Genomic DNA, 26,798 nt, shown 5'->3' with positions numbered 1-26,798 from the left:
TTGTGACTGTATCTTGATGTTCCTCTTTAAGTTAAAAAAAAGGGAGAGAAAACTGAAGGGATGATATAATGAACACCTGAATACCTACTGCCCATAGTTGACAAACACTAAGATCATCTTTTTTACCAAAGAGGAGTGCGTATGGTATACGGGCACGTGGATGTGTAAGTAAAAGACACTCGTGCGGAGCCCCCCTTCCGTTCTTTGTCGCACCTCCCCTGTCTGGAGGCAGCTGCCCTCATGATTTTGGTGTGTGGCCTGGCGGCATATACTTTGTATTCTTATTACATTGTATATGGTTCCCCGAACAATCTACTGAGTTTATTTACTCATGCCTGTTAAGTGCTTAAAAGATTCCTAATTTTCCTGCATTGTAAACAGTGCACGAAACATTCTTTTACCAAGAGAAAAATATACCTGTGTAGGAATTTCTCTGGTCTTTCCGTGGGACACGGTCGGAGTGATTGCTGGGTGTGCATGTTTATTAGATATTGTCACGTCGTTCTCCAACACGATTGCTCCCGTCCCCCCTGTAGTTCACAACACTTCCTTTGGATTTCTCTTGTGAACTTGCTTCTCTGTTGTCCACTTTTTTTTGATGTTTTAGCTTTTTAAAAATGTTCAATTACAGTAATTGTCCCTATTTCCCCTTGTTAGTCTCCCCTGCCCCACTCCCACCCCCCACAGCCAGTCCTTGTGCCCCCCCCACCCCTGCCCCGCTATCTTTGCCCACGGGGTCCTTTATACATGGTTTTCTTGCGCACTGGCTGTGGGACAGCTTTAGACCCTGTCTGCTAACACTCTGTTAGCTTCATGTGCGGTAACAACCTCCCCAGTGTGTGATATGTCCTTTCACTGTACAGACAGAGGTTTCAGGTTTTAAGGTGGTCAGACGCAAAGGAGAACAACTTGATGATGTCGGGTAGGAGAGTGGTGTCCACGGTCAGGTGCACAGGCACAGTCCATAGACGGAAAGAGCATCGGTGTCAGTTGAGGGCTGGTTTTAAACTCTGCTTTCCCGCGTGAATTTGTTTGTCTAGTCCATTACATCAGTTTGCTCAGTTCCATAAGAAGTCCTGTTGGGATTTTATTTGAAATTGCATTCAGTTTGTAGATTAATTCAAGGATGACTGGCATCTCTACAGCGTTGAGTCCATCAGAGAGCAGGCATGTCTCTCTCTATCCATGTCCGTCGTGGCTTCCTCCGGTGTGTGAAGCTTTCTTCCAGAAGCTTTCTTTCCTTTACTGAATTCCCGAGCCAGCATTGTCTGGTGCCCTCTTTCTCAGTTTGTGACACTCGTCCCTTTCCCCCACCTCTGTGCCACGGCCCCTCCCTTCTCCTTGTCTCACATCTTATTGCTGAAACCTAGCAAGAGTGAGGACAGGCAGGGACAGAGGGGTCTCTTCAGCGCTGTTCACTCCATGCTGCTTCAGAAGAAAGTTGGAGCCTTAAGTTCGCTCAGTCACTCAGGATGCGTGTATTGTGTTCTGTGCTCGGCCTCAGACTGCCCTCTTTCCCACTGTTTTCTTTCCCGTTCTGTGGTTTTTCCAGTGGGACTGGCTCCTCTTCTGATTGGCTAGCGTGGCCCAGGGAGCCTGCTCTGGCACTGTGGTTCCGATGGAGACGGTTTATGTACTGGGCAGGCATCACACCAGCTTGCTTTGCTTTGCTTTGCTTTTCGTAATCACTCGTAGATGCGCTCTAGTCAACATGGCCAGTCCTGTAAAACACTTAAGTAACAGACCGCATGCACATCCCGAAGTGGGGTTGGTGCCTGTCGGCACGCGTGAGTTCGCCCTCTGGTAGGTGTGGACTGGGCTCTGTGCAGATGGGGCTGTCGTCCTTGCCAGCACTGGGTTCCAGGCTCCCAGCTGCCCTTCCCTTCATTGGAGAGTGAGCTTTCCGAATGTGGAGAGCACACCTCACGCATCTCTACACACTCAGGGCCCGCCCTGCACGTTGCCGGGCGCCCAGCAGCTGCCAGTGACCCCGCCCGTGCATATGTGGTGAAGTCTGTCACACCCCCTTTAACTCCACACACGCATGTGTGAGCACATGTGCCCCTTGAAGCTGGAGCGTCGGCGTCCCCAGGCCACCCGCCATCTGGTGGGGACAGTGCATGATTGGTTCTTTTCCCAGGTGTTCTCCAGTCTGCCCTGACGGGAGGAGGGGGCATTTGGAAGCGGATATTGAATCTCTCTTTTTTTTTTTTTTTTTAAATTTTTTTATTGATTATGCTGTTACAGTTGTTCTATTCCCCCTTTCATTCCCCTCCACCCTACCCCCCCATCCCCACCATTACCCCCCTTTTAGTTTATGACCATGTGTCTCAAGTCCTTTAGATTCTATATTTCCCATTCTATTCTTGCCCCCCCCATCTATTTTCTATCTACTGTCTATGCTACTTATTTTCTGCACCTTCTCCCCCCTTCTCCTCCTCCCACTCCCCTGTTGCTAACCCTCCTTGAGATCTTCATTTCTATGTTTCCACTCCTGATCTAGCTGTCCTTTTAGTTTGCTTTCGTTTTAGGTGTGGTTGTTAATAAGTGTGAGTTTGTTGTCCTTTCACTGTTCATGTTGCTTTAACTTCTTTTTCTTAGGTAAGTCCCTTTAACATTTCATATAATAAGGGCTTGGTGATGATGAACTCCTTGAATTTGATCTTATCTGAGAAGCACCTTATCTGTCCTTCCATTCTAAATGAAAGTTTTGCTGGATAGAGCAATCTTGGTTGTAGGTCTTTGGATTTCATGACTTGGAATACCTCTTTCCAGCCCCTTCTTGCCTGTAAGGTCTCTTCTGAGAAATCTGCTGACAGTCTGATGGGGACTCCTTTGTAGGTGACTGTCCCCTTAGCTCTTGCTGTTTCTAGGATTCTCTCCTTCATTTTAATTTTGGCTAATGTAATTATGATGTGCCTTGGTGTGTTCCTTCTTGGGTCCAACTTCTTTGGGACTCTCTGAGCTTCCTGGATTTCCTGGAAGTTTATTTCCTTTGCCAGATTGGGGAAATTCTCCTTTATTATTTGTTCAAAGAAGTTTTCCACTGGTGGCTGTGCCTTTCCCCCCTTCTGGTACCCCTATAATTCGGATGTTGGAGCGTTTAAAGATGTCCTGGAGGTTCCTAAGACTCTCCTCATTTCTTTGAATTCTTGCTTCTTGACTCTTTTCTGTTTGGCCATTATTTGCTTTCTTCTGCTCCACTCCATTGATTTGAATCTCTTTTGTTCTTTTGGATCTTGTCATATTGTAGCCAGTTTGATCCCTGCATGGCCCTGGTATTTGTGAGAATTTTGTAGAGAGGAAGTGTTTTCTAGGATCAAGACCAGGAAGTAATAGATCTGAAGTCTCAGCCCTGTATCTCCTTCAGTATTCAGGCAACTTAAAGTTTTGTATGTCTGTTTTTCCAACTGAAAATTAGATATGACATCTGTCCGCTCCATGACATAGTAGTGCAGCTTAAACAGTAATGCTCAATTCAGTGAGAAAAAATGACACTGTTGATGTAAATATGTGTTGTACATTCGTCAGATGAAAATTATTTTAGTTATCAGGATCTGCTTTATCTTGCCCTTTTGGGAGTATGCTTTATGAATGACAACTTTTCTGTTTGGAAAAAACACTGATTAAATTTGGAAATGTGGGTACTCAAAATTACCTGTTTTGTTTCTGTTTATTTGGAGAAGTTTTTCCTGATGAACTGACTTTTGAAAAAAAATCCTTTATGGAAAATTTGAAGCACATTCATAGAGGGTAGAATAATGGCTCTCTTTTGCCTGTCATTCCATTTAACAGTCAATTCACAGCCAATCTCATTTTATCTGCATCCCTGGTCATTCTTCTGTCTGCTGCTCCTCAATTATCCTTAAAAGCATATTATTTTCATTAAATATTTCAGTCATACATCTAAAAAATAAGGACTCTACCCCTGGCTGGTATGACTCAGTAGCTTGAGCACCAGTCTGTGAACTGAAAGGTCGCCAGTTCAATTCCCAGTCAGGGCACAGCCTGGGTTGCCGGCCAGGTCTCTGGTTGGGGGTGTGCAAGAGGCAGGCATGTGTGCATCTCACATGCTGATGTTTCTCTCCTCTCTTTTTCGCTCCCTTTCCCTCTCTCTAAAAAGTAAATTGATAAAGTTTTTAAAAAATTAAAAATAAGGGCTCTAAAAACATAAACATGAAACCATTATCATATTAGAAGATAATTAGTAATTATTTGTCAATGCTTTCAAACATCCAGGCTGGGTTCTCTTTATTCATTGATCTGCTCTCCATTTTTCTCCCTCTCACGGTCTTTTGCTGAGAGAGAGAGAATTCTGAAGAAACCAGGTCACTTGTTCTGTGGTTTCTTTCTGTCTAGGTTTTTAGAGTCCCCATTGTTTAGATTACATCTTTGTAGTGTTGTTTAAAGTGTTTTTCTTTTGTCAACTGTATTTTCTTTAAATTGGTAGTTAGATCCAGAGGAATAATAGGATTTTGTCTGTGGTAAATGTACCTTTTCTGGGGGGGGAAATGGTTTTGATATAAAAGGCTCATTTGAGCCAAATGGGTATTCTAGTCTAGTACTAGTCATACTCTAGCCTGACTTCGGACCCAGGGCTCCTCTGTGCTGGTGAGTGGAGCTAATTACTTGTCCCCTGGACACTGGCCCAGGGCAGAGACCGCCCACAGGGGTCTCATCAGGCCGTCTTCTCTAAGGGTATTGCTTCCCATTTGCTGTGGTGCACACTTGCTAGAGCCGTGTCTAAAAGCAACAGGAAAAGGGCTTTGTGTGACGGCTCAGGTTGTGTTTCTATGAATAATGCACATTGACAATACTTGGTGAATTTGGAGATTTTGAGTTGGGCTGAGCCCCAGGGCTCCACCTGGAAGGATTTTGTGCTGTTGTGAGTTTTCCATCTGAGAGTACGTGGTAGAGATGGGGTGTTTTGTTGGTTGGCTTTGTTGTTAGCTTTGTTCAGGAGCAGGTAAGGAAGTGAGTGGTGAAAGCCAAAGAGAGTTGGGGAGGTGGAGCCTGGACCGCCCACACCCACCGCGCAGTGGTCTCTGCTCACCCCCACGGACTGCTGCCCTGCAGCGGCCAACACAAGCGTAGTCAGTGTCCTTCAGTTCTGGAGATGACAGGTCCGCAGTGGGTCCCACTGAGCTAACGTCAAGTGCTCAGCGAGGCTGTTCTTCCTGAAGGCTCCAGGGAGAATCTGTTTTCTCGCCTCTGCCCGCTTGCAGAGGCTTCACAGTTTCCTTGGCTCGCGGCCCCTCTGCCCCCGAAGCCACCAGTGGCTGGTCCCCCAGCACACTCCTCGGGCACCCATATTACTGCGCCCCCTCTTCTGTCTGAAATACCCTGGGGTTAGCTTGGGCCACGGGGACAATTAAGGCTGCCTGCTTAGTGTCCTTAAATGCCTGTCACATAAGCTGTCTACAGGTTCCAGGGACTAGGCCGCGGACATCTTTGGGGGCCATTATGTTGTCTGTGTTCAAGCTGAGCCGGGTTAACAGAGGACAGGTGTTGCTTTCCCTGTCATTGTGGTTTTTTTTGATGCCCTTAAATTTCACTTTGCTGGTCTTACAGGGCAATATGTGGAACTCATGGTATCACCTCGTGAGGTGCTTGTGTTTGTCATTGTAAAGCATTTAAAGTTAACACTGGGTAACAACCATTCAACGGAGTCAGTCTTTTGAGACGTTGAGTCCAAGGAGCCTTGTGAAGTGCTGTTTTCTTTCCCATTTCAGTTTCTATGCAGACACTAAAAATGTTTAAGTGTAGCGTTTTTTCTCTGAGTATGGCCTAGGAAAAGGAAAATCCTCACTTGTGTGATGAGGCACATCTCTTTTTCACAAAACGGGGATGGGTGACGACGGACCCTGTGCACGACGGATGTGAAGGGGGCCCGACAGTGTTCACTGTCACCTGGGACAGTGGCCTCTGTGGCCGTGACCTGGAAACCTCTGTTTCGAGTCTTCTTCTCCCTCTGAAGCAGCAAAGAGATTCCAAAGCATAGGGGAGGTGCTTTTTAAACAAGGGGACAGGGACAGGTCAGTGGCTCTTCCCGTCTGTAATTCTGTCTCCTTGATGTTGTTGGGAACAAGTTCCGTGGAAGTTCTGTTGATGTGACAAAACTTTTAGTTTCAAACGTTTTTCTTTTTGGACAGACGATTGTGATGTCTGTTACACTTCCATGCCAGACTTACTGACCATACCTACCATCTTTAAAAATCATGACTGTGGAGACTACATTAATACTGTGTTGCTTATTTGAAAACTGCTGAGAGTAGACCGTAAAAGTTCTCATCACAAGAAAGATGGTGTGTGGCCGTGTGTGGTGAATGCCATCTGGACCCGCTGTGGCGATCATCTCACAGTAGACGTGCGAGTGTCGAGTCTTTAGCTGTACACGTGGAACCCGGGCAACGCGGTGTGCATGCTGTACCTCTGTAAGAGAACACAGCTGTTCGGGCTCCATTGTTAACCAGCTTGGTTGGTGTAGCGGTCCCACGCCTTTGCTTTTTGGTGCTGGCTGTCAGGCTGCTTTCCGTCTGTCTGGTAGGTCAGCTCCATGTGCCAGCAGGGCATAACCAGCAGAGAAGCGATCCGGTCGTGATGCGCAGCTGCGCTCCTGCACGGCCGCCCCAGTGTCGCGGCCCCATGTGCGTCTGCCCACCTGCAGCACCCCTGCGGCCATTCCTCCCGCCATTTGTGCCTTCATCACGTCCGGTGCCCTGCTGTAATTAACATCCTCATTTACGCACCTGGGCGAGCTGGCAAAGCTGTTTATGGAAGTTCGTTGGTGTGATATAGACGGAGCCTTCGATATGCGGTGGCCAACCGTAGAACAGTTTTTCTTGTTCCCAAATCCTCAGCTGGGTTTCAGGTGCTTCCATGCTTAAGCCTGACCCTTGCATAAGTGAGGGTGAAATTTGCAATGCAAAGACCACTTGGTTTTGTTTTGCTTGTTTCATCTAAAATATTTACCTTCTAGATTTAGTGAATAGTAATTTTATTTTAGTCTTCCTGGTGAAGGTGACTGTTTCTGCTCTTTGTTCTGATGTTGTCTTGTTTATCTTTGCAATTTATCAATTCTTTTTATTCCGTTTCAGGCTTTTACTGGTTGGTGGATGCGCAACTGCCAACGGGGGCCCATCGAAAGCCTCTCGCTGTGGTCTTTCTGCCTGGAGGGTTCTCTCAGGGTCCCCTCATTACAAGCAGGTCACCAGCGGTGGGGACAGCGCTGCAGCAGTAAGTACCAGTCACAGTGCTTCGCTTCGCCAGCAGGTTGTGGGCAGATGAGCCCGAGGTCGGGTGCAGAGGAGGAAATCGTTTGTCCTGGACGAGGGGAGTGGCCTAATGCTGGCAAAATCGCAGTGCTTCTTTCAAGTACCAAGTTTATGTAAAGCACGTTGTGTGTAGCTTGTTCTCACTCTTAGAAGAACAGACCCTAACAGAAGTCTTGTTACTTGCATTTACTTATTTAGACAGTATCATGTTAAGCACTTTTTATGGGCTGCAGCTGTTCCGAGTGCTGTTGTGGGTTCTAGCTCATTGAATTATCAATACCCTTTCAGGTGGGTGTTGTTACTAGCCTGAGCCTGCTGAGGAGGAAAGTAATGTGTAGTTTATTTCGTACCTTCGTCTGGCTCAGCCAACAAGTGGCAGAAATTAGATAGAGCACCACCAACTGGCAGGAGGTGCCCTGTGCAAGTTCCTGACTCCCAGGGCGCCCTCCTCCCATCTTGGTTCACGTGTACATGGCCTCCTTCCGACCCTTCCTTCATCCGTCAGCCCTGCACGGGAGCTCCGGTGCTGTGGTTCTGTGTCCGGCACCTCTGTACGCTGCAATAGTACGGGCTAGGCTCCAAAATGATGAATACAGCCCCATAAACAGATGCATGGGGCAGCCGACACTTCTCTGAGTTACGACATAAAGACACATTCCTTATTTGTGGGCCAAGCCTGCTGTTGGCACCCGACTCCCCTGGACACCTTGTTCCCTGTAATGATTAAAGGGTCCACGGGGGCTGCCCTCTCTCGAGGTCCCACCACCTCAATTTATGGTCTTAGCAGGGGAAGAGGGGGCTGAAAGGGGCAGCGTGTCTCAGTCTTAACCCAGACCTGGTGCCACGTCTGCTCACAGTTCATTTATGGTAGCCAGTCAGGGGACCCCCGTGTCCGCAGGGGTCTGGAGCGTAGCCTTCTGTGGGTGCAGAAGGTGAGGAGAACTAGATGTTGTGATGGCTGCTGTGTCCGCCGCCTTGGCCGCCCTGCGATGTTGGTGTCTTGGTGATTTGTGTGAACTGCGGACACTTGACCGGACGCCAGGCCCTGTGTTGTGTGTTGCCCGCCACGTGGTGGGCGCCTGACGGTTTTGAGTGAGGGACGAAAACGACACGTTACCATGAAACACAGTGTAAGTGAGTGTGTTACACTGGTTTTTCCCTATAATGACTGTTTGTCCCATTATTTCTTCTTAAAATATATTTATTTCAAAATAATCCTCTAAAACCAGGAGTGGTTAAAAGGGTTTGGTGTTGAAAAGGCACTAACAAAGAAGTGCCTTTGAAAAGAAATCTTGAGCAATTATAGTAAGCTTCCATTAAGTTTTTCTTTAGCTTTTAGCCTATATCAAAAGATGTGATTGTAAACTTAACCCAACATGCTGTTTTTTAAAGAAGTTAATTAGGTCTCCTGGCTGGTTTCTGCGGCACCGGGCCTTCGGACCGTCTGCGTTAGTAGGCCAGGCCACACGCAGGACGACGGCGTGCGCTTTTCCTTCCACTCCAGCCGTCCACTCCTTGTGGCACCCACTTGTTCTCTCTGGAGGGTTCAGTGAGGGCCCCTCACAGGCAGGGGGCCTGGGGCCCCGAGGGACCTTAAGAACTAAGAACGGGGGACAGGGTGGACCCGGGTCCTCTTGTTCCTGTTCGCCACTGTCCCCCATTCCCCACGTGAAAACACCCCGCTTGTCAGCGGTGCCACCAGATTTATGCCACGATGATTACCCCGTGGAGTATAAGGGGTGAGGCTGGGGCAGCTTGTACGTAATGGGCCTGCCATTTCACATTTGCAGGGATTCAGCCATGCTCCTCCCTCCGCTTGAATTCGCGTCCAGCTTGCAGTTTTAACTGTGAACTATATGAGGGCAGATCTTGTCATGACTTTGAAGAGCTTTACTTTTTGAATCAAAGTGTGCTGTCTGTAGGTCATGTTTAAATAGTTCAGTCAAAAAATAAGTCTAAAAAGTATGTATACACACAGAAAGTCAGCGTGGCAAAAGGTCAGTAACTGGTGAACTCAGGTGAAAGGTGCTCTGGTGTGTCGTTGTGTAGTCTTTTCAGCATTTCAGTTGCCATGGCATTCGTCAACGCTGAAGGGAGAAAGAAGGAGAGGCGTGGAGCACAGCAGGAGAGGTGAGGGGGTGACCTGCGTGAGTTCGTCTCAGGACCCCGTGGCCAGCTGTAATCGTGGCCGTGGCCTGGGCAAGGGCAGGCCACGGGTGCCACGGAGCCTGCGCTTGCCGAGCCCTGCTGGGTGCCCGCCTTGCCTCTTCCTGAAGTCCCGGAATCTGTTCTGCTCTGTCTGGTTCTTCTCCCTCTGTCCTGAAGCTTTGGTATCGGAGTCTTTTAAGAGATAATTGCTTGTGCGCTGACAGAGTAAGTGGGGAAAAATATTGAATTGCCAGTTGAATGCTCTGCTGTATGATTAACTTCTTGAAATGCTGCAAATGTATATTAATTATGTTAGTGGCTTTTAAACATGTCTTGCAGCTAAACTTAGTCATTCTCCGTAGCCTTCCCCCACCTCAAAGCCACGTGAATGAATAGAATTAGTTCCTTTTGTCAGGTGGCAGGCAGTGCCCTCACGAGCCTCCTCTCGCTCTTTGGGGTTGCGCTTGTGCTGGGGGTGGGTGTTGACTACAGGACGCGTTGACTGCTGACATACATTCTAGTCTCCTGCAAGGCTGCTGCGTTGTAAAAGAGACTACGCAAAACTCAATATATGTATTGACCAAGCTTTCTGAATTAATGTTGGTGTCATCGGTGTGAGGTGGTTTTATTTATTCGTTTGTTCAACATTGAATCACTGCTCCAGTTAATCGCTCTCAAGGTGGCCCTCCGGGGCTTCACTGTATCGGAGGAAACATCTGTGTCCTCAACTACGGTCAGAAGCTGTAGGTGAGAGGTTAGAGTTCAGTTGCTCGGAGGCAGGCACGGACCCAGGCCCTGGAGTCAGAAGGCTGGGATTGGAGTTCCAGCTCGTCACTTACCCCTGTGTGTCCAGGCTTTTGCCAGGAAATAAGGGAACAAAACTGACTGTATTTCTTGTTACTGATGCTGCTTTTCCGGTATAGAATGTCGTGGAAAGAACAGAGCTTTTTGGAATCCTGTTTCCCTGAGAAATCCTGGTGCCCTGAGAAGGGGGAAGGGATGAGGAGAGCTCTCCGTCAGGGCCCGCCACCCGCAGGCACCTGTGCCTGTGTGCCTTCTCCGTCCCCCCGTAGCCCCGGCTGGCTGTCCTCACGCCAGCGAGGCCCAGCCCTTCTGTCGGTCGGCTAGATCTCACACTCGCACATCGGAGGGTGAGAGGTTTTTCCGCATCATCAGTTTTGCTCTGTTAGGTTTACCAGCACACAGCACGCCTCTGTGTTTCTCATTGGAGAGACGCTTCACTTTAGCTCCTGGGGGTTTAAACTCCACTGGACCCTGCTGCCGCCCAGTTCCACCCCTTCCTCCCACGTGCTCAGGAGCTGCCTGTCCCCCTTTCTGCGTCCCCTTCCCAGGGTCTCTTGAACTCACTGGAGAGGCGACTCACCTTTATCATCCCCTGAGGCTACCTCATCGATACTCTCAGTGCCCTCTAATATTGAACCAGTTTATCAGTTTCATTGATAGTCTTTAATTCCTACTCATTGCTTATCCAGAAATCAGTTTATTTTACTCTTTCCCTTTCCTTTCTCCTCCTTTTTTTAGTTGTATTATTTCTTTGTCAAAACACGTTTACACATTAATTTCTGCCTTTATCCTCAGTGTTTTTTTAGTCTCAGATGTCCATTTATATATTCCAAAATGCTCCTGTCTTCCTTTGCCGAACTTTACTTAGTCATCTCTTGGTTTTGTGAAATTATCCTCTTGTAGATGCTTTGTGAAAGTCTCATAGGTGAAGCGTTTAAGTTCTCGAATGTTCAAAATTGTTCTCCATAGCCTGGATCTGAAGGAAAACGTTCTGGATAGAAAATCTTTGGTTTACCTTTTTCCCCTGTTGGACTTAAAAAAAAACAAACTAGTCTGTTGTTGCTTTGTGTGGTCTGTGGAGTTGGAAAAGTCTGATGTAAGTTAAACTATTTCCCCTTTGTGTGTTGTTGGCCCTTTTGCTTGGAGGCCTTAAGGATTTTCTGTATCTTTGAAATCAACAGCTTTCCTGGGACTTTTCCTGCAGTTGATTATTCTGGGTTAGTTTTCCCGGTATCCATGGACTCTGTCAGGGTATAAATTCGGATCTTTCTCTCTCTGGAAAGATTTTTTGGGTTGTGAATTCGAAAGTGATTTTGGGGAGGCCCTGGACCTCTGTGTCGGCTTCCCTTGCCCGTCCGTGGGCCCTGCGGGAGTTTCTCGTTCTTTTGCTCCCATCGGGCCCTGGGGAGGTCCTGCAGGGGGTCGTGGGCACAAGGCCAGAGCACGTGGAAATAACACCCGGGATTTGGTGGCTTTTCTCCTTCTGCTTGCAGTGCTTTTCAAGTTCGTGTGTCTTCTGTCTTCAAGTGAAGCTGTGGGCATAGTTTTATGTAGAATTATTTTTCCCATCTTGCTTCTTCTTGTTGTTGGAGAAAATACTGGGAGTTAGGGTATCATACTGTCTTCAGCTACTCAGTTCTGGTGGGGAAAATTTTAACTTCAACACAACAATACCCTCTCCCCTTTGCCTTTTTCTTGTAAATTAAATTCATGCAACATACTATTAACCAATAACCACTGTGCAGTGTACAGTCCAGTGGCACAAAGAGCATTCACAGTTTTGTGCATCTGCAACCGTTTAGTCTCAGAGCATTTCCATCACCCCAAGAAGAGACTCTGTGCCCTTTAAGCCCCCTGCCCTCTCTTCCCCCAAATCCCGGCGCCCGTGCCCTGCTTTCTGTTTCTGGGGGTCACCTCGTCCGCATGTTTCCTGTGAGCGGGTCATGCAGTGTGGCCGTTTGTACCTGGCTTCCTCTATTCAGCACAGGGTCTTTGAGGTGCATCCAGGTCCTAGTATATCTGTGCTTCAGCCCCTTTGTGACTGAATAGCATTCCCCTGTATGTACTGCACCTGTTCGTCTAGTTACTTAGTGGGCATTGGAGTGGTTTCCACTTTTTGGCTATTGTGGCGTAGTGTTGCTGTGAGCATTCGTGTACACGCATTTGTTTGTGTATGTGCACTTTATTCTTTGGGGTGCATACTTCGCTGGATGGCTGGGTCCTATGGGAATTCTCAGTTGACTTTGGAGGGGCCGCCCTACTTTCTCCACAGTGGCTGCGCCATTGTACACCCCCACCACCCCCAGCAGCAGTGCGCCAGGGCTCCAAACTCCGTACATCTTCTGTGTCACTTGTCATTTTCCATGTTAAAAATTATACCTAATCTCTCTGTCTTGCTTTTATAAGTATACTTCTTAAATCTAAAGACAAAAATAATCTTGTGTTATTTCAAATCCTGGTTTCTAAATGATGATTACTTTTCTGGTGTGGAAATGATTCCCTAGTGAATGAAACTTCTGTTGGAAGTTCTGCCCGTGTCCACGGTCTGGGTACGATGGTGGCCTGGGGCAGCGTCGCTGCAGGGCAGCTGGAGTAGACTCCGATGTGCAGAATTATACCAGACTTGTTATGTATGTATGGAAAAAGCATTTGATTGAAGGTGTATTTGTAATATTTACTGCTTGGTGGACTTTTTCTCAAATAAAAATAGATTCACCAATAATTTCTAACACTTATTGACGATTTTCTTTACCATGGCCTTAAATACTACATTTGCTTTAGTTTTCATTTTATGACCAAAGGATTTTATACAGTGAGAAGGCATTACATTAATCTTCCTTTGTATGATGTCTGTTTATTTTGTAGGTACCAAAGACACTGGGGTTATTAAGGATGCTAAGTGTGCAGCTCTACAGTCGCCCAGGACAAGAACAGGTAACTCACAAGCTGAAAACCTTGTGCTTCTCGAATATCATCCGCAAACCACCACGAAGGGTAAGGTCAAGTGAACCTCGAATGTACGACCTTCCTCTGGGCATGCTCTCCGTTGTGCACGGTGTGGGCATGCGCACTGGCAAAAGTTCATGCAGGTGTTCGCTGCAGATTTGTCTGTTTTGCTCTTTAAGAAAATCCCTGGGGGCGTTCTGGTGATTGGGGAAGGATTCATGAAGCACCTTGAAATGTTGATAATTGTTTAAGCTGGTGGTTGGGTCCGTGGGAATTCCCTGTCTATAATTTCTACTTTTGTTTGTTAGTGCAAATCTCCACAGCCCAGTGTTGAAAGAGGATTGTAAGTTTTTGGTGTGGATAGCCTAGTTCCAAATGAAACTAAGGGGCTCAAGAACTCACCACATTAAAAGCAACTGGTAGTGTTTTAATTAGTATATGTGTTGCTTAAGGATCTAGACAGGAAGGAAGGAAAGGAAGGAGGAATCAAGGGAGGGAGAAATTAAATCAGAAGGAAATGTAGTACATTCATGATTTCCTTGGTCACGATGCTGCTGTTAAATTATCACATTATCGAGTATACATTTGTTTGTTATTGTTAAATAGATTCATAAACTTTCTACTTGCTTTGTGTGTACTTTTAGTGGAGTTGTTTAATGAAGCCCTTGCAGTGTCTGGGAGTCACCATATAGGTCACACGTGACTGATTATTTGGGTGACCAAAACAGTAGAGCGTTCCACCGAGGAGCGGGCCTGCCACTGCAGGAAAGGCCGGCCTGGGGGGGGTGGTGGGCAGTGACCTTGGTGCAGTGGGAGTGACGCGGCCTGGGGCCGAAGGCTCTGCACCCAGGTCAGGCTCTGCTGTCTGCACTTGAACCGTCCTGGGCAAGCACCCTAACTCCTGCAGGTCTTCAGCTTCTTCTGCGTAAGCTCTGAAGGCTGGGTGGAGAGGTCTTTCAGCTCATAGAAATCTGTGCCTCTGGGGCCTACTGTGTGTGAAACCTGTTGCCTAGAGTTGTGGAAGGAAGAAGCCCGGCCCTTTGTCTTCTGCCTCTGCCTGCACCACAGGGCCCAGGGGCAAAGCTGCCTTCACAGTCCTGCTGCAGGGGCTTTGCTTTTATTGTTTCCCTGGCCCTGGCGTTTGTCTTTAATCTGTCCTACATTGAAGCCTGGCATTCTGGGGGCGACTTATTAGGGGAGGTCAGAGGATGTGAATGTTTTCATCTGTCTAATCATCCAGTAATGTGCCTCACTTCCCAGAATTGTTTGTTTTTGGTGGTTAGTGTGGATAATATGGTGAACTGAGTCAGGGGTAGTTCTGGACTTTCAGTGTGGTCATATTTAGTTTTTTGTTTTGTAGCTGATATTTAGTGTTAATCTTGGGCCACTGTAGAGAATGGTGGGGGCATGACCCTTCTGAGGGTGCACATGCTACCCAGTCCTGCCTGATTATTGCCGTCTGGGGGTTGCTGGGCCTTGTGTTGCCGGATTTTCTAAATGTTCAGGACAAAGAAGGCTCTGGGCTACCATTTTCATGCCTCTGTTTAACTCTCTGTGGGTAAGCTACCTTAGACCCTGTCCTTAATAAATGCTTTGGTGGGAAGGATGTCCATGTAGTGTTCGTTTGATTCTTGTGATTCCGTCGTAGGTGGTAGGCAGGTGGTATTTCTGCTTGTGTGGTTTCTCTGGTGGTAACTGAGCGAACCTGGTTTCTCGCAGGAAAGGATTGAGAGATTTGGATAAGGAGGACTCAAAAGCCGGGACTTGCTCTTTGGACCCTGAGGCTGGTCATGGAAAACCAGTATTACAAAGTCTCCTCTGTGTAACAGTTAGATTCTCTAAACTGGGTAATTTGCCAGCACGTCTGACACTCTCAGCCATTCCGAGCGCTCCCTCAGTTCGGGAGTGCGTTTCCCCCTGGCCGCTCCAGCTCCCGTCACCCTCCGATCCTCCTTTCTCTTCCGTCTCTGACCCCCCCCTTTCTGTCTCTTCCCCCGTGGCCTGTGTGTGATGGATAGAATATGCCAGACATTGTGTACGTATAGAATTTTATAGATGTGGATCCAAATTCAAGAAATTTCCAATCTGCTCATTATCAACCCATAAAAGTTATTGAAAACGTACGGTTACTGATGTGTGATACTAAGGAATACTTTATAATGCCCTCATTTTAGGTTTTTGTGATATGTAAATTCTAACACTGTAAAAGAGATTCTAAAAGTTCTCCTTAAGGGTAAGAGTCCTGTTTGTATATGCTGGGGCACAATTATAATGTCAGGAAGCTGTTGGAACTCCTAAGTAGGAGCCCATTTCTGACCCGCACTCTCCGAAGGGTGTTACTGAACCCTGGAGGTTGTTTCTGCTGTGCCTCGAGCCTTTGCTCTGACACTAATGTGATACGATTTTCGTGTAGGACGGGATCTTTAAGATGAGCCTCTCTCCAGATGGGACCCTCCTTGCGGCCATTCACTTCTCAGGGAAACTGAGTGTCTGGGCTGTGCCGTCCTTGAAGCAGCAGGGGGAGTGGAGGCAAAACGAGCAGGTGAGTCTCCAGGTCTCGATTATTCCTAGGATGGTACTTGTCTAAGGGTGAGGACTGACAATGATCTCACTTCGTGGATATGCTACTGTAGTGCACTGATGTAATTTACCCTCATTATTCCAAAACTTACTGTATTATTGGGATAGTAGGACTGGTTGATAATAGAGTAGCACTGTGTGATGATTCTAATTTCTTGTGCAGTACACTTTGTATATGGAATCTAATCTGTCCATTGAATTCTCTATCCCACCCTTCCCCGTCTCATTTTTTTTATTCCAGAAATACAGATGGGAGATGTTAGTTTTTTACAAAAGGTTAATTGATGTGATCAAGGCTTTGAAGGGTCAATATTCTAAAAACATTACTATTCTTCCCAAATTTTGCAACTCTAGTAACATTGGGTTTACTTAAGGCTTGACAGGGAGATATTGTCTCCACTCAAAAGATGGATAGTGAACATATAAAGAAAGATAGAACTGTTAAATTTTTAATATCTTGCAATGATATTTTAAGAATTAAATGATTTAGTTATTTAAAAATGAATAAAATCCACATCAATTATAATTTAAAATTATGACGGGCAAGTGAGGTCAGCTTCTATAATGCCACGTGTTGTGATAGAGGGAAGGTCTAAAAATATCGTCTCAATTACATACAGTGTGTGTTATAAATCTTTTACTCTTCCAAATTTTGCATTTCAGCACTTGAAGGGTTAATTTCCCTTCTATCACTTCCCCATTCCTTTGTTTTTTAATAGAAAGATCTTGTCACCCGGTTTGGTGGATAGTTTAACAATTCTAAGGTTGGAGTGTTTTCTCTGAGAAATCTGCATGGAATGATGTCCTTTTTCAGAATTCTTTTAAATTTCACCAGTTAAACTGCACTGTTGAAAGAATTCTTGATAAGCTAATGGCATTTTTATTAGAGTAGTGGGGGAAAAGAGAAAGTGGCTCTACATTTTCTTACTCTTTTCACAGACTGAAATTCATTCATTCTGGTATTCAGTTCTTCAGTATCCTCAGCACGGGTTTGGGAAGGTCATTTCCCGCTAGGAACATAATGAACATTCCACTTCCTACCTTGAAATTAATTTGTTCTCTGCCTCTCTACCACTGCCTCTCACTGGGTCTGCACTTGTTTTAAATAGAACGGACGCTCTTCAGTGTTCAGCCTCGGTGGTTGAAGAAATACAAGGGACCCTCTCTCTGCTGTGGAATTACAGCTCATTTGACTCCATCTTTACTCCAGTAGTACAGTGGACCAACTCTCAAAACTGTTTTTTTTTAATGTATTTTAGCTAGGCATGCCAGATACTTGATCCAGAAGTTGCCCATGTTTTACGCGGTGATAAAATATTCAGCTTTTCTCATTTGGGAAAATCCTGATGTTCTGTTGTCCATGGGAAATTTTACGTTTGGACACCTTTAAATGGTGAAAACTTTGGATGCGAACAACATTCTTCCCTTCCCCTGACTTTCTGTTTTCTTATTTTCATCACCTAATAGAAAGCACACTTAATGTTTCATGTTGTGAATGTTCTAGAATGCCATACACTGTAAAGGCTGTTCAAGCAAAATCCACAAGCACACTTTTGTTGTTTACTGGGATTCTGGGCGGCCTTTCCTGTTTTGTCTGCACAGATGAAACGCGTCTGCCGAGGGCCTTGTCGCCCGCACTCAGCAGTCTGACTGGTTAGACTTTTTGTCTCAGTTGCCAGTCGAGGCCCATATAGTCCTTTAGCTTTCAACTCAATGTTATTCATCAATTAAAATTTTATAGTGATTTTTTAATTAAAAAATTTTAATTAAAAATGCTTAGAAACTTTGAAACTCTGGAATGAGTAACTATAAATATCTCAATAGTTGGACCAGGCCACCAGGAAAGTAATGGGACAGGAAAGGAAGGGAATTTGGAAACAGGTGCGTGGTGGGACGCGATGAAATCGGGCCAGACGTCTGTCTCTAGCGCCGTCCCAGCGAGAGTCTCTCGAACAGAAATGTGCGGAGGGTTTGGAAGGCCTGTCCATTAGGCATTGCTGTGGCCTGATTTTTCTGTGGCTGTACCTCAGTGAGCTTCCCTGTCACCGCCTGTGGCTGTGACCCAGTGGCCCCCAAATAGTCTGATGGCTGTTTTCTGAGCCCTTTTCCCGGGTTATTCGGCAAGTAAGCAGTGGGGCTGAGATTGGATTTCCTGTCCAATCTGATGTCCATGTTCTTTCCATGGAAAATATATACATTTTTAAAAGGTGGAAAAAGGAAACCCCTATTTGTTAGACTTTATGGATTTGATGATCTTTAAAATCCTTTAAAGAGACAAATCCTTTTTTTCAGTGAATGTAACACAGGTTTTCTTGCCCTACTCAGATATGTTGATCTCTTGAGCTGGCTGGTGTGTCGCAGTTTCTAGAATAAATGATGAGATACCCTCTCATTGCAAAACCCTTAACTTTATCGTAAGTGTCTCTGTCCCGCTGTGGTGGGACGGCAGGAGGCGTCCGAACAACCAGCCCCTGTGTGAGTCTCGCGCCTCCAACCTGGGGGTCAGCCGCGTTGGGCTGGGCCTTTCAGGTCTGCCATCTCCAGTCTAAGGACGTCCCTGACGTCTGGCATGCTGGGTTACCTTCTGGAAGGCTTGTGTAAGTGCCGTGAAGAGGAGGCAGCTACTATACTCATAACAGTAATCGTAAAATAAAGTTCAACTGTTTATTGAATCTCTACCAAATGCTAGAGTAGAAAATGCAATCAGTCACAGCCCTTGCCCTTAAGCTGTTCGGTCTTCCAAGGGAAATGATAAACAAATCAATAAAATAACATGTTAATATTATGAAAAGATAAGCTCAGAGGAGAGGCACATAAATTCAGTTGATAGTGTTGGCGGGAAGGGCTCTTGGGAATAAATAGCGTCTGTACAGTATGGCTTGGCTGTCCACAGGGCAATTTTCATTTATTTTATTGGCTTCACAGAAATGCTATGAAGTAAAAAATGGGTTTGTGCTCATTTTAATAGATAGGAAGAGTGCTAAAAGTGGTTGACTTGGTCTGTTAGATGTTGGTGTTAGAATCAAGATTTCAGTTTGACCCGTGACTTCCCAGGCTGAGCCTTTCTCAGAGTTGCAGTCCGTACGTGGACAAATGCTGACTTTCACTCCGGGTACTGGCGTGCTTGCCTTGGGAGCACCTGCCCGTAAACCGGCGCCAGCCGTGATGTTAACGGAAAACAAGGGGAGAGCGCCCTGCATGTGATGTGAGTGCCTCTCCTGGAGTTGGGCCCTTCGTTATGTGGAGACCCTGGAAGTGGGATGTTAATAAGTGAGATGGACCCTGTGCGTTCATCACCGCTGAAAACTACTTGAAAACACTTCAGCCACGGAAAACACTTGACCAGCTGCTCTTTTCTTACTTGTCTAGCAATAGTCAGGTGATGCTGGGCTGACCAGGTAGGCCGGGGCTCTAGGAAATGAACAGACAAGCCACTTAGTTTAAAAGGTTCTAGGGTAATATGTAGTATAGAGTCAGAACTGATCATTTCAGCTTAAACATTGCCTGAGAAGAAAGCAGGGTTGCTGTTGCCCTAACCTTAAACTCTTTTTTAAATGATTTTATTTATTTATTTTTAGACAGAGGGGAAAGGAGGGAGAAAGAGAGGGAGGGAAACCCCAATGTGTGGTTGCCTCTTGTGCGCCCCCAACTGGGACCTGGCCCACAACCCAGGCCTGTTTCCTGACTGGGATTCCAACTGGCAACCTCTTGGTTCGCAGGCCTGCACTCAATCCACTGAGCCACAGCAGCCAGGGAACCTTAAACTCTTTTACCAGATTGTAGGTTCAACTCATCTGGGGCCTTCTTTTTGTAATTTGCTACTTTATTAGCTTTTAGAATGCACTTTGTGTGATTATTTTCTCTATAAAATCTAATGATTAAAGATACTTGCGCGAGTGCCTGTTCTGATATACTTCCATCTAGTTCTGAGTTGATTAAATACTTTGGCTCCATTGTCAATACGAACATCCATCTGGCTAGAAATCTGTGAGTATTAAGGCTTGTTCATGTCTGGAATAAAGTAAATTGCTAAAGTGATTTTCATTTCAAACATTTCCCATATGTTATGTTTATATGTTTATATCTCACTTTTGGTCTTCATTTTGTCTAAAGAAGTTTTATTTACCTATGTGTACCTCCTTAGAGGTAGTAGACAGAAAACTTACCTTTTCCATTTTCATTTTCTCCTCTCTTTGGCATGTTACAGCAGGGAAGGACTGTTTTGTTAGATGGATGAGTCTGTGAAGGGTAAGCGAGAGGGTGGCAGTCCGTGTGATTCAGCTTGATGCGACCCACAGCTGCCTCCACAGCTCCGCCAGACGGGGAGCCCTTGCGAACAGGCTCTGGGCAGACAGCTCTCCCACGGGACCTCACACAGGGCTTGGCAATTAAATACCAGGGCATGTGTGTGGAGTGGATGAACTTTGGAAAGGTCGCTTTCATGTTGTCGTGGTCAGGGGCGTCACCATATTTAGCTTTTAGCCACAAAAAAAATTAGATAAGATCTTTAAATGTGAAGAAGATGCCGGTTTAGTCACAATAGCCTTTCTCTACAAAATCTATAACTGTGCTCTGAGGGCGCCCCCTCCAGGCGGTGCTCTCAAGTGCGGGCACCAAGCCGTTCAGACTTGGTAGAAGGTAGCAAGTCATACAAAGAGGATGGGCACAGAGGCTGCTTCTCAGGGTGTGTCAGTGTGGTGCCCGATGCGACGGTCCCTGGGGTGCTTTTGTCAGAGCACTGGCCCACAGAGTGTCTGCGTAGAGAGAGTCCTTGGGGTTGATGACAGCTGGTCGTTCTGGGCCGGTCTGAATAGTCTGGGGGGAGGTGAGGGGCGAGCTCTCGGGGCGCTGGTCTGGCGCACCCCACCTCTGCCTGAAATGGTTAAGTCTGGAGTTCTGTTCGGGCTGCTTTCTTCAATGTACTGTTTAGATAAGTTATCAAACTCACTCGTATTGTGAGGTTAAACACTTAGTTGAGATATCTAGACTTGTGGGGGTGACTTCGCCCTCAAGTCCATCTGTCCGCCATGGATGAAACTAAACACTACCAAGTCATGATCTGCTTGGGGAGGAGAGGTGGCCAGTCTCTCAGAGGAAAAAGGCCTCGAGCCCCTTCCTCCAGGGGCTTTTATTGGACTTTTATTCCTGGAATACACAGGAATACAGGGCAGCAAGGATCAAACAGTAGATAACATTTCAAAGAAATCTGAGGGCTTAGTCTGACTCAGAGGCTGTCAGGAAGGGGGTTTGCAGAAACTTCAGGGTTTCCTGCTCAGACCCTTAACATATGAATGAAAGCTGCTCTTAGCAGAGCAGCTTTCACAGGATTTTTAGGAATTCTTTCTTATGCCAGATTTTGCCAGATTTCACCAGATCCGCTCTAGCAAGGCAAGAAGCTGCACCTCTTCCCAACAGGTATTCAGGCTTAAGTGGATTAGGGCCAGGAAGTGTTTCTCCCAGAGAACTTGGGGACTCAGGCTATGTCACATAGCCGGGGGGCAAGGGTCTATTGCTCGCTCTTTGTTGCAGCCCCCCGAGTCCTTCCATGAAGGCCTCCCAAGTGATCGAGTCTGGCTTAGGTTGCCCCTCGCTGTGAGGAGTCTTACCTGTCTCTGACTTACGACCATGCTTTGGGGGCAGGGTGAGGAAACTGAGGCAGTGTTTGCTACCAGAGACAAGCTTTGTCTCCTGTGGCTCGCATTCCGGAGGTCACTCACTCAGCCATGGGGAGCAGTTACAATTCCTGATACCAGGCAGAGCGGTCCCCAACAGACTGACTGCTGTGTACTGCTAAGGCAGAAACGCAGATAGTTCGGTCTGTCCCCTACAGAATTTCAAACAGGTGTGCCACTGGGTACACCTGTGTGCATGTTACAGCCGTGTCAGCACGGAGCAGTCCAGTCCCAGTGTCTGAAGCCTGGCTCTGGCGGACCATTGCTGTTTGTCCACTGTTTACAACAGCCACAAGCTACACACCACCCAGCATTCGTTAACGAGGGTACAGATGAACAAGTTATGGTGTGTGCTTTCAGTGACGGATGCTGCGCAGCCACGCGAGGATGCAGTACCGACGTGTGCCACAACTCAGGTGCCTCAAGAGCATGGTGCTAAGTGAAAGAAGCAAGGCACAAAAGGTCACATGGGATGTGAACCCGATTATGTGAAATGTCTGGAGTCCGTGACCCACAGAGACAGACGGGTGGTTGCAGGGACCATGGGGAAGAGGGAGTGAAGGGTAATTGCTCAGTGGACAAGCGGTTTTCCTTTGGAGCGGTGGGCGTGTTTTGGAACTGGATGGAGGTGACACATCATTGTGAAAGTGCTAAATGCCACCAAATTGTTTACTTTACAGTTGTTAATTGTTGTGTGAATTTCACCTCCATAAAAAATGAAATAATTAACCCCCTTCCCCCAAAGAACCCTAAACAAAAATGCTGGTAATTAACACTGGGTGTCCTGTACTTTAGTTAAATTGACTACTTTCCCCCTAAACATAGTCTTCCCTGTGTGCTTTCGTTCACACGTTGTGTTCCCTGGAATGTCTTTGGTCACCCATTCTCCACGTGCAGCCCTCGTCCAGACTTCAGTGGATAGCACCACCAGCGTTTCTTTGTACCTCAAGTTCTTTTCATCTTCCTTGAGCCCAATGATCTCTGTCATTTGAAGACCTGTAACACTCTCATCGGTACACCTGTCGGAGGCAGTTATCCAGTCTGGCCTCGGGTTACAGTCATTTATACCCATTTCCTAGCTCTCTGCCTGCTTCAGTGTGCGTCCTGTACTGTCTGATTTTTTCTCCTCTCTCAGTGTAAATGCACAGAGTTTGTTGACTATACAGCAGAAGAAACCACACTTCCGAGGGGGTGTAGGAAGACCAGTCCCGTGTCAGCTAATTTTTCTACAGCATAGACATTCTCATTAGGGTTCAGCGGTTTAGATGGCCAGTGTTGCGCCCTTGTGACACATGGACGCTCTAGTGGTCTGGTATGCAGAGTTGACCGACAGAGTTCTGGGTGCAGAAGAACAAATCTTTGCTTTGTGCTTTCAGATTGAATTTGCAGGAGACTCCCATTGTTTTAGCAGTCGGCACGGAGCAGTCCAGTCCCAGTGTCTGGAGCCTGGCTCTGGCGGGCCATTGCTGTTTGTCCATGGTGCTCTTCTCATTAACTTTGTACTTACCATGCCAGTGAGATGGTGTGTTGCAAATGGTCAAGGTCGACAGGTTCACGGGATTCGGGCAGGCGGAAGACTATTCGCAGAGCCGTGCCTTTTGTTCAAGGGTGGGTGAGCCACCCATCTTGCAAGCCGCCTGCCCCTGCGTGGCACTGTGTGGCATGCCCCTGGAAGCTCCTGTATGTCACCCGTCCCCCAGAGGGAAGTCCCAACCCCCATATATACTGCGTGGACACAAAGCCGGCAGGGACCAGCAGATACTGTGTGACACAGCGAGATTCTGCACAGGTGAGCCCACCCAAGGCTACGGGAACGGTTTATCGGACCCAGTCTCAGGGTTATGGGAACGCAGAGATGAATCATATTATTGTTGTTGTTTGCTTAGAGTTTCACAGTGTCACTTCCCATCCCCCCGTGAGCTCCGGGATGTCAGCAGGAGACACCCGTGCTGTCATGGGCATGTGCATGTAGCATGGGCATGGGCATGTAGCGCTGTGTGTGTGCTGTCGGGGGGAGGGGCAGCTCCTGGGGCTCCTCGTAAGTGATTGAGTAGGATTTCAATGCTGTCGATTATATTCAGTAATACGTATTGTACTGTATTGTACAATATGTATACGTATTGTACTTCAGATCTTTGAAACATGACCTTTTTTTTATGGTTAAGTCAAACCAGGACGATGTAGTTCTTCCCGTAGTATAAAAACATAGCCTTTTGTGGTAACTTTTTGGGGATAAAGTTTAAAGAATTGCACCTTCTGTTCTTAGGGACTGCTCTCAGTGACTTACTGTGGTAGCGGGGAGTACAGGGGTCTTTCAGGCTGTGGAAGGGAACATCAATTCTGGTAGCCTAAAGTCTCTGCCACTGATAAATTGCTAATAACACACACACACACACACACACACACACACACACAAACACACACACACTTCCTGTGTCATATTAGGTGAAAAGCACATTTGGCTGAAGTGTAGCATCACTTTTTTTAGGTTTAAGATTTCAGATCAACATCCAATGTTTTTTTTGTTTGTTTTTTTTGTCTTTTTCCATAGTGTTGTAATTCTCAAGATCGAGTACCTAACAGTGAACTTAATCTCAGTTGTTTTATGGTATTTCAGAGACAATGATGTCATTGCATTCACAATGATGGCTGAGATATTATGTTGCCCTGAGATTGGGATATGAATGCATTCAGTGTAAAGACTACACGCTTGTACTTGTTTTTACTTAGTAAATTTTTGGTCATAGAAGGAACTGGAGATTATGTGGAGGTTGTGGAGTCCAGCCTCAGAGCTGCGGAGGCCAGGCCCTGGGGGCGGTGCTCAGGTACAAGCGTGGGGTGTGCGTGTGTGTAGGATGCGTATCCAGGCCGGTGTCTGTGCACGGCAGCGCCCCTGTTCTCCCAGAATGCAGGTGTGGGTGTGTGTGGAATTGTTTGTTAGTGTGTGTTGCTTTCGTTGGTGTTAGTCATATACCGGCTGTCTTCTTGTTCTCACGCACACACTGCCTTCCTCACACTGAGTCCCAACACTTGCGTGTGCATGTAAGTGCAAGAACAGGCGCTTTTCAAGGTCATGTAGAGGAGTGGGTTTTAACCAGATCAAAGGGAAGTGTCGTCTGTATATTTTATTATTTTAAAAATCCATAGTTCTTTTTTTCTATTTTTATTGTTGTTCTATTGCAGTTGTCCCCATTTCCCCCCCATTACTCTCCCCTGCCCTACCCACTCCCATCTCCCACAGTCACTCTTTCCCTTTCCCTCCCACCCCCATTGGCTTTGTCCAGGGCCCTTTATACACGTTCCTTGATGAACCTTTCTCTTTTTTCCCGTTACCCCCTCCCCTCTGGTTGCTGTGAGCCTGTTCTATATTTCCATCTCTCTGGTTATATTTTGCTCCCTTGTTTGTTTTGTTGATTAGGTTCCACTTACAGGTGAGAGCATATGGTGTTTGTCTTTCACCTCCATGCTGTTGCGAAGGGTAGGAGCTCCTTTCTCTCTGCTACATAGAATTCCATTGTGTAAATGTACCACAGGTTTTTGATCCACTCATTTACTGATGGGCACTTAGGTGGTTTCCAACACTTGGCTATTGTAAATTGTGCTGCTGTGAACATTGGAGTACATAGGTTATTTTGGATTGGTGTTTCAGGGTTCTTAGGATATAGTCCCAGCAGTGGAATTGCTGTATGAAAAGGCAGTTGCATTTTTAGTTTTTTGTGGAAAACTCTAGGTTTTTTCACAGTGGCTGCACCAGTCTGGATTCCCAGAAAACAATGCATAGTTCTTGATGGTATTCTGATAATTTTCTTACATTGGTGACTCAGGAACTCATATGTCTATTTTTTGTATTTAGCCGGGGTATGATGACCTCAATCCTGACTGGAGACTCTCTACTGAGAAGAGAAGAAAAGTCAAAGGTGAGTTGTACGAAATGTGTTTAAAGCCTTAAGATACTCCTAATGTATAGTACAGGTATTCTTTAGATGATGTAATATATGTAGGGGAGGGAAAAATCTTTTTTTTTCCATCCTCTTGGGTTTCTTGATTGGGGGCCTGCAAGATAAGATTGGCAGAGGGCAGAGGAACAAGAGAAGAGCAGATAGAATTATAGTAGCACGTTCAGGGAGCTCACCCACGGGGGTGTCCGGGAGGAGGAGCCTCGGTGCTTGGTCGGAGAGCGGCTGACCTAGCGCCCCAGCAGAGCAGCAGTGAATTTTAGAGAAGTGACGAGGCAAAGGAAAAGGACTGTGGGTCTCTTGAATTCCTTTAGCTTACGGTCTTTATGTCCAAGTGGCGTGTTGGGGTCGGCGTGTTCTCCCGGTTCCCTTCCCAAGCGTAAGAAGCAGTCGGCACTGCCAGTGTCATGTGTGTGTCTTCCAGTTTCCACAAGGTGGTAGTTTTCATATTGTTCGTCTGCAAAGTGATATATGAACATTTTCCCCAAATTTTTTATAACTTTCTAATTTGTGCACGTTGTGCACACCTACCGTTCAATTATTATGTTAGAAAGGGTGAGATATAAATGTATAATCTTTATTGTTTGAGAGGAGATACTTTCATATATTTAATTCTGCACCCTTGTAATTTTGGACTTTGACAAGTTCTTGGCACTCAGATGTTCATTACATAAATTACTATTTTGTAAAAATAGAGCAATGACTTGCAATTTATTTTTTTTCTCATTATTTAACATACCTCTAGGGCCCCAATATGGTTTTTGAACTGATTGTTGAATCGATGTGTTGTGTTTAACCCGCGGTGACAGGTGCATGTGTGTTGATTTGCTTCCCCGTCAGATAAAGAGTCCTTTTACCCACTGGTGGATGTGAACTGGTGGGCAGGCAGCGCGGTGATTCTGGCTCGCTGCTCTGGTGCCCTGACTGTTTCCTCCGTGAAAACTCTGAAGAATTTACTGGGAAAATCCTGTGAGTGGTTTGAACCGTCACCTCAAGTCACTGCCACTCACGACGGGGGATTTTTAAGTCTGGAGGTAATCCTCTCTCTTTAGGGAAGCCAGTGTGTCTGAAAGTAAACATGAATTTCACCAAAACCCTAAAGGTCTGTTTCTTTACATTTGTTAACCCGTTATCTAACTTTGGCTTTGAAAACAAAAGTCTGTGATTGGAATCACAGATTGAGTGCACTATAAAAAAGAGCTGTTGTTTAGCAATTAAAACTTTGTATTGTAAATTTTATACTTATTTTGCTGTTTATAACTCTTTTCTTCACTGACATGATAGATTTTTTTTTCTAATTAGTCATCTTAAAATGTAAAAGGTATTGCCACCTAAAAAATACAGTCTTCAGCCTTTTTTTATGAAGTGTGACAACTTGAAAATTTTGGTTCTTTTAGTTAAAAAAAAAAAAGCTTGTT

At 46.2% G+C, this 26,798-nt stretch overlaps 1 protein-coding gene across 2 annotated transcripts in view; it reads left to right on the top strand.

The window, feature by feature from the left end:
- The window catches only part of NBAS (NBAS subunit of NRZ tethering complex), a 253,645-nt gene that overhangs the window by 33,466 nt on the left and 193,381 nt on the right, over window positions 1-26,798 (top strand). For both annotated transcript variants that reach the window (XM_053666925.1, XM_037151717.2), the window contains exons 10-14: window positions 7,098-7,236; window positions 13,092-13,160; window positions 15,586-15,714; window positions 25,278-25,341; window positions 26,221-26,414. In XM_053666925.1, the coding sequence (XP_053522900.1) occupies window positions 7,098-7,236; window positions 13,092-13,160; window positions 15,586-15,714; window positions 25,278-25,341; window positions 26,221-26,414 (595 nt within the window). The remainder of the gene's footprint in view (window positions 1-7,097; window positions 7,237-13,091; window positions 13,161-15,585; window positions 15,715-25,277; window positions 25,342-26,220; window positions 26,415-26,798) is intronic.

Source organism: Artibeus jamaicensis, unplaced genomic scaffold (genome assembly GCF_021234435.1).
Source record: "Artibeus jamaicensis isolate MK-2021 breed Jamaican fruit bat unplaced genomic scaffold, CSHL_Jam_final contig_465, whole genome shotgun sequence".
NCBI lineage: Eukaryota > Metazoa > Chordata > Mammalia > Chiroptera > Phyllostomidae > Artibeus > Artibeus jamaicensis.
The sequence above is the reverse complement of the archived record's forward strand: the minus strand, read 5'-3'. Positions and strand labels throughout refer to the sequence as shown.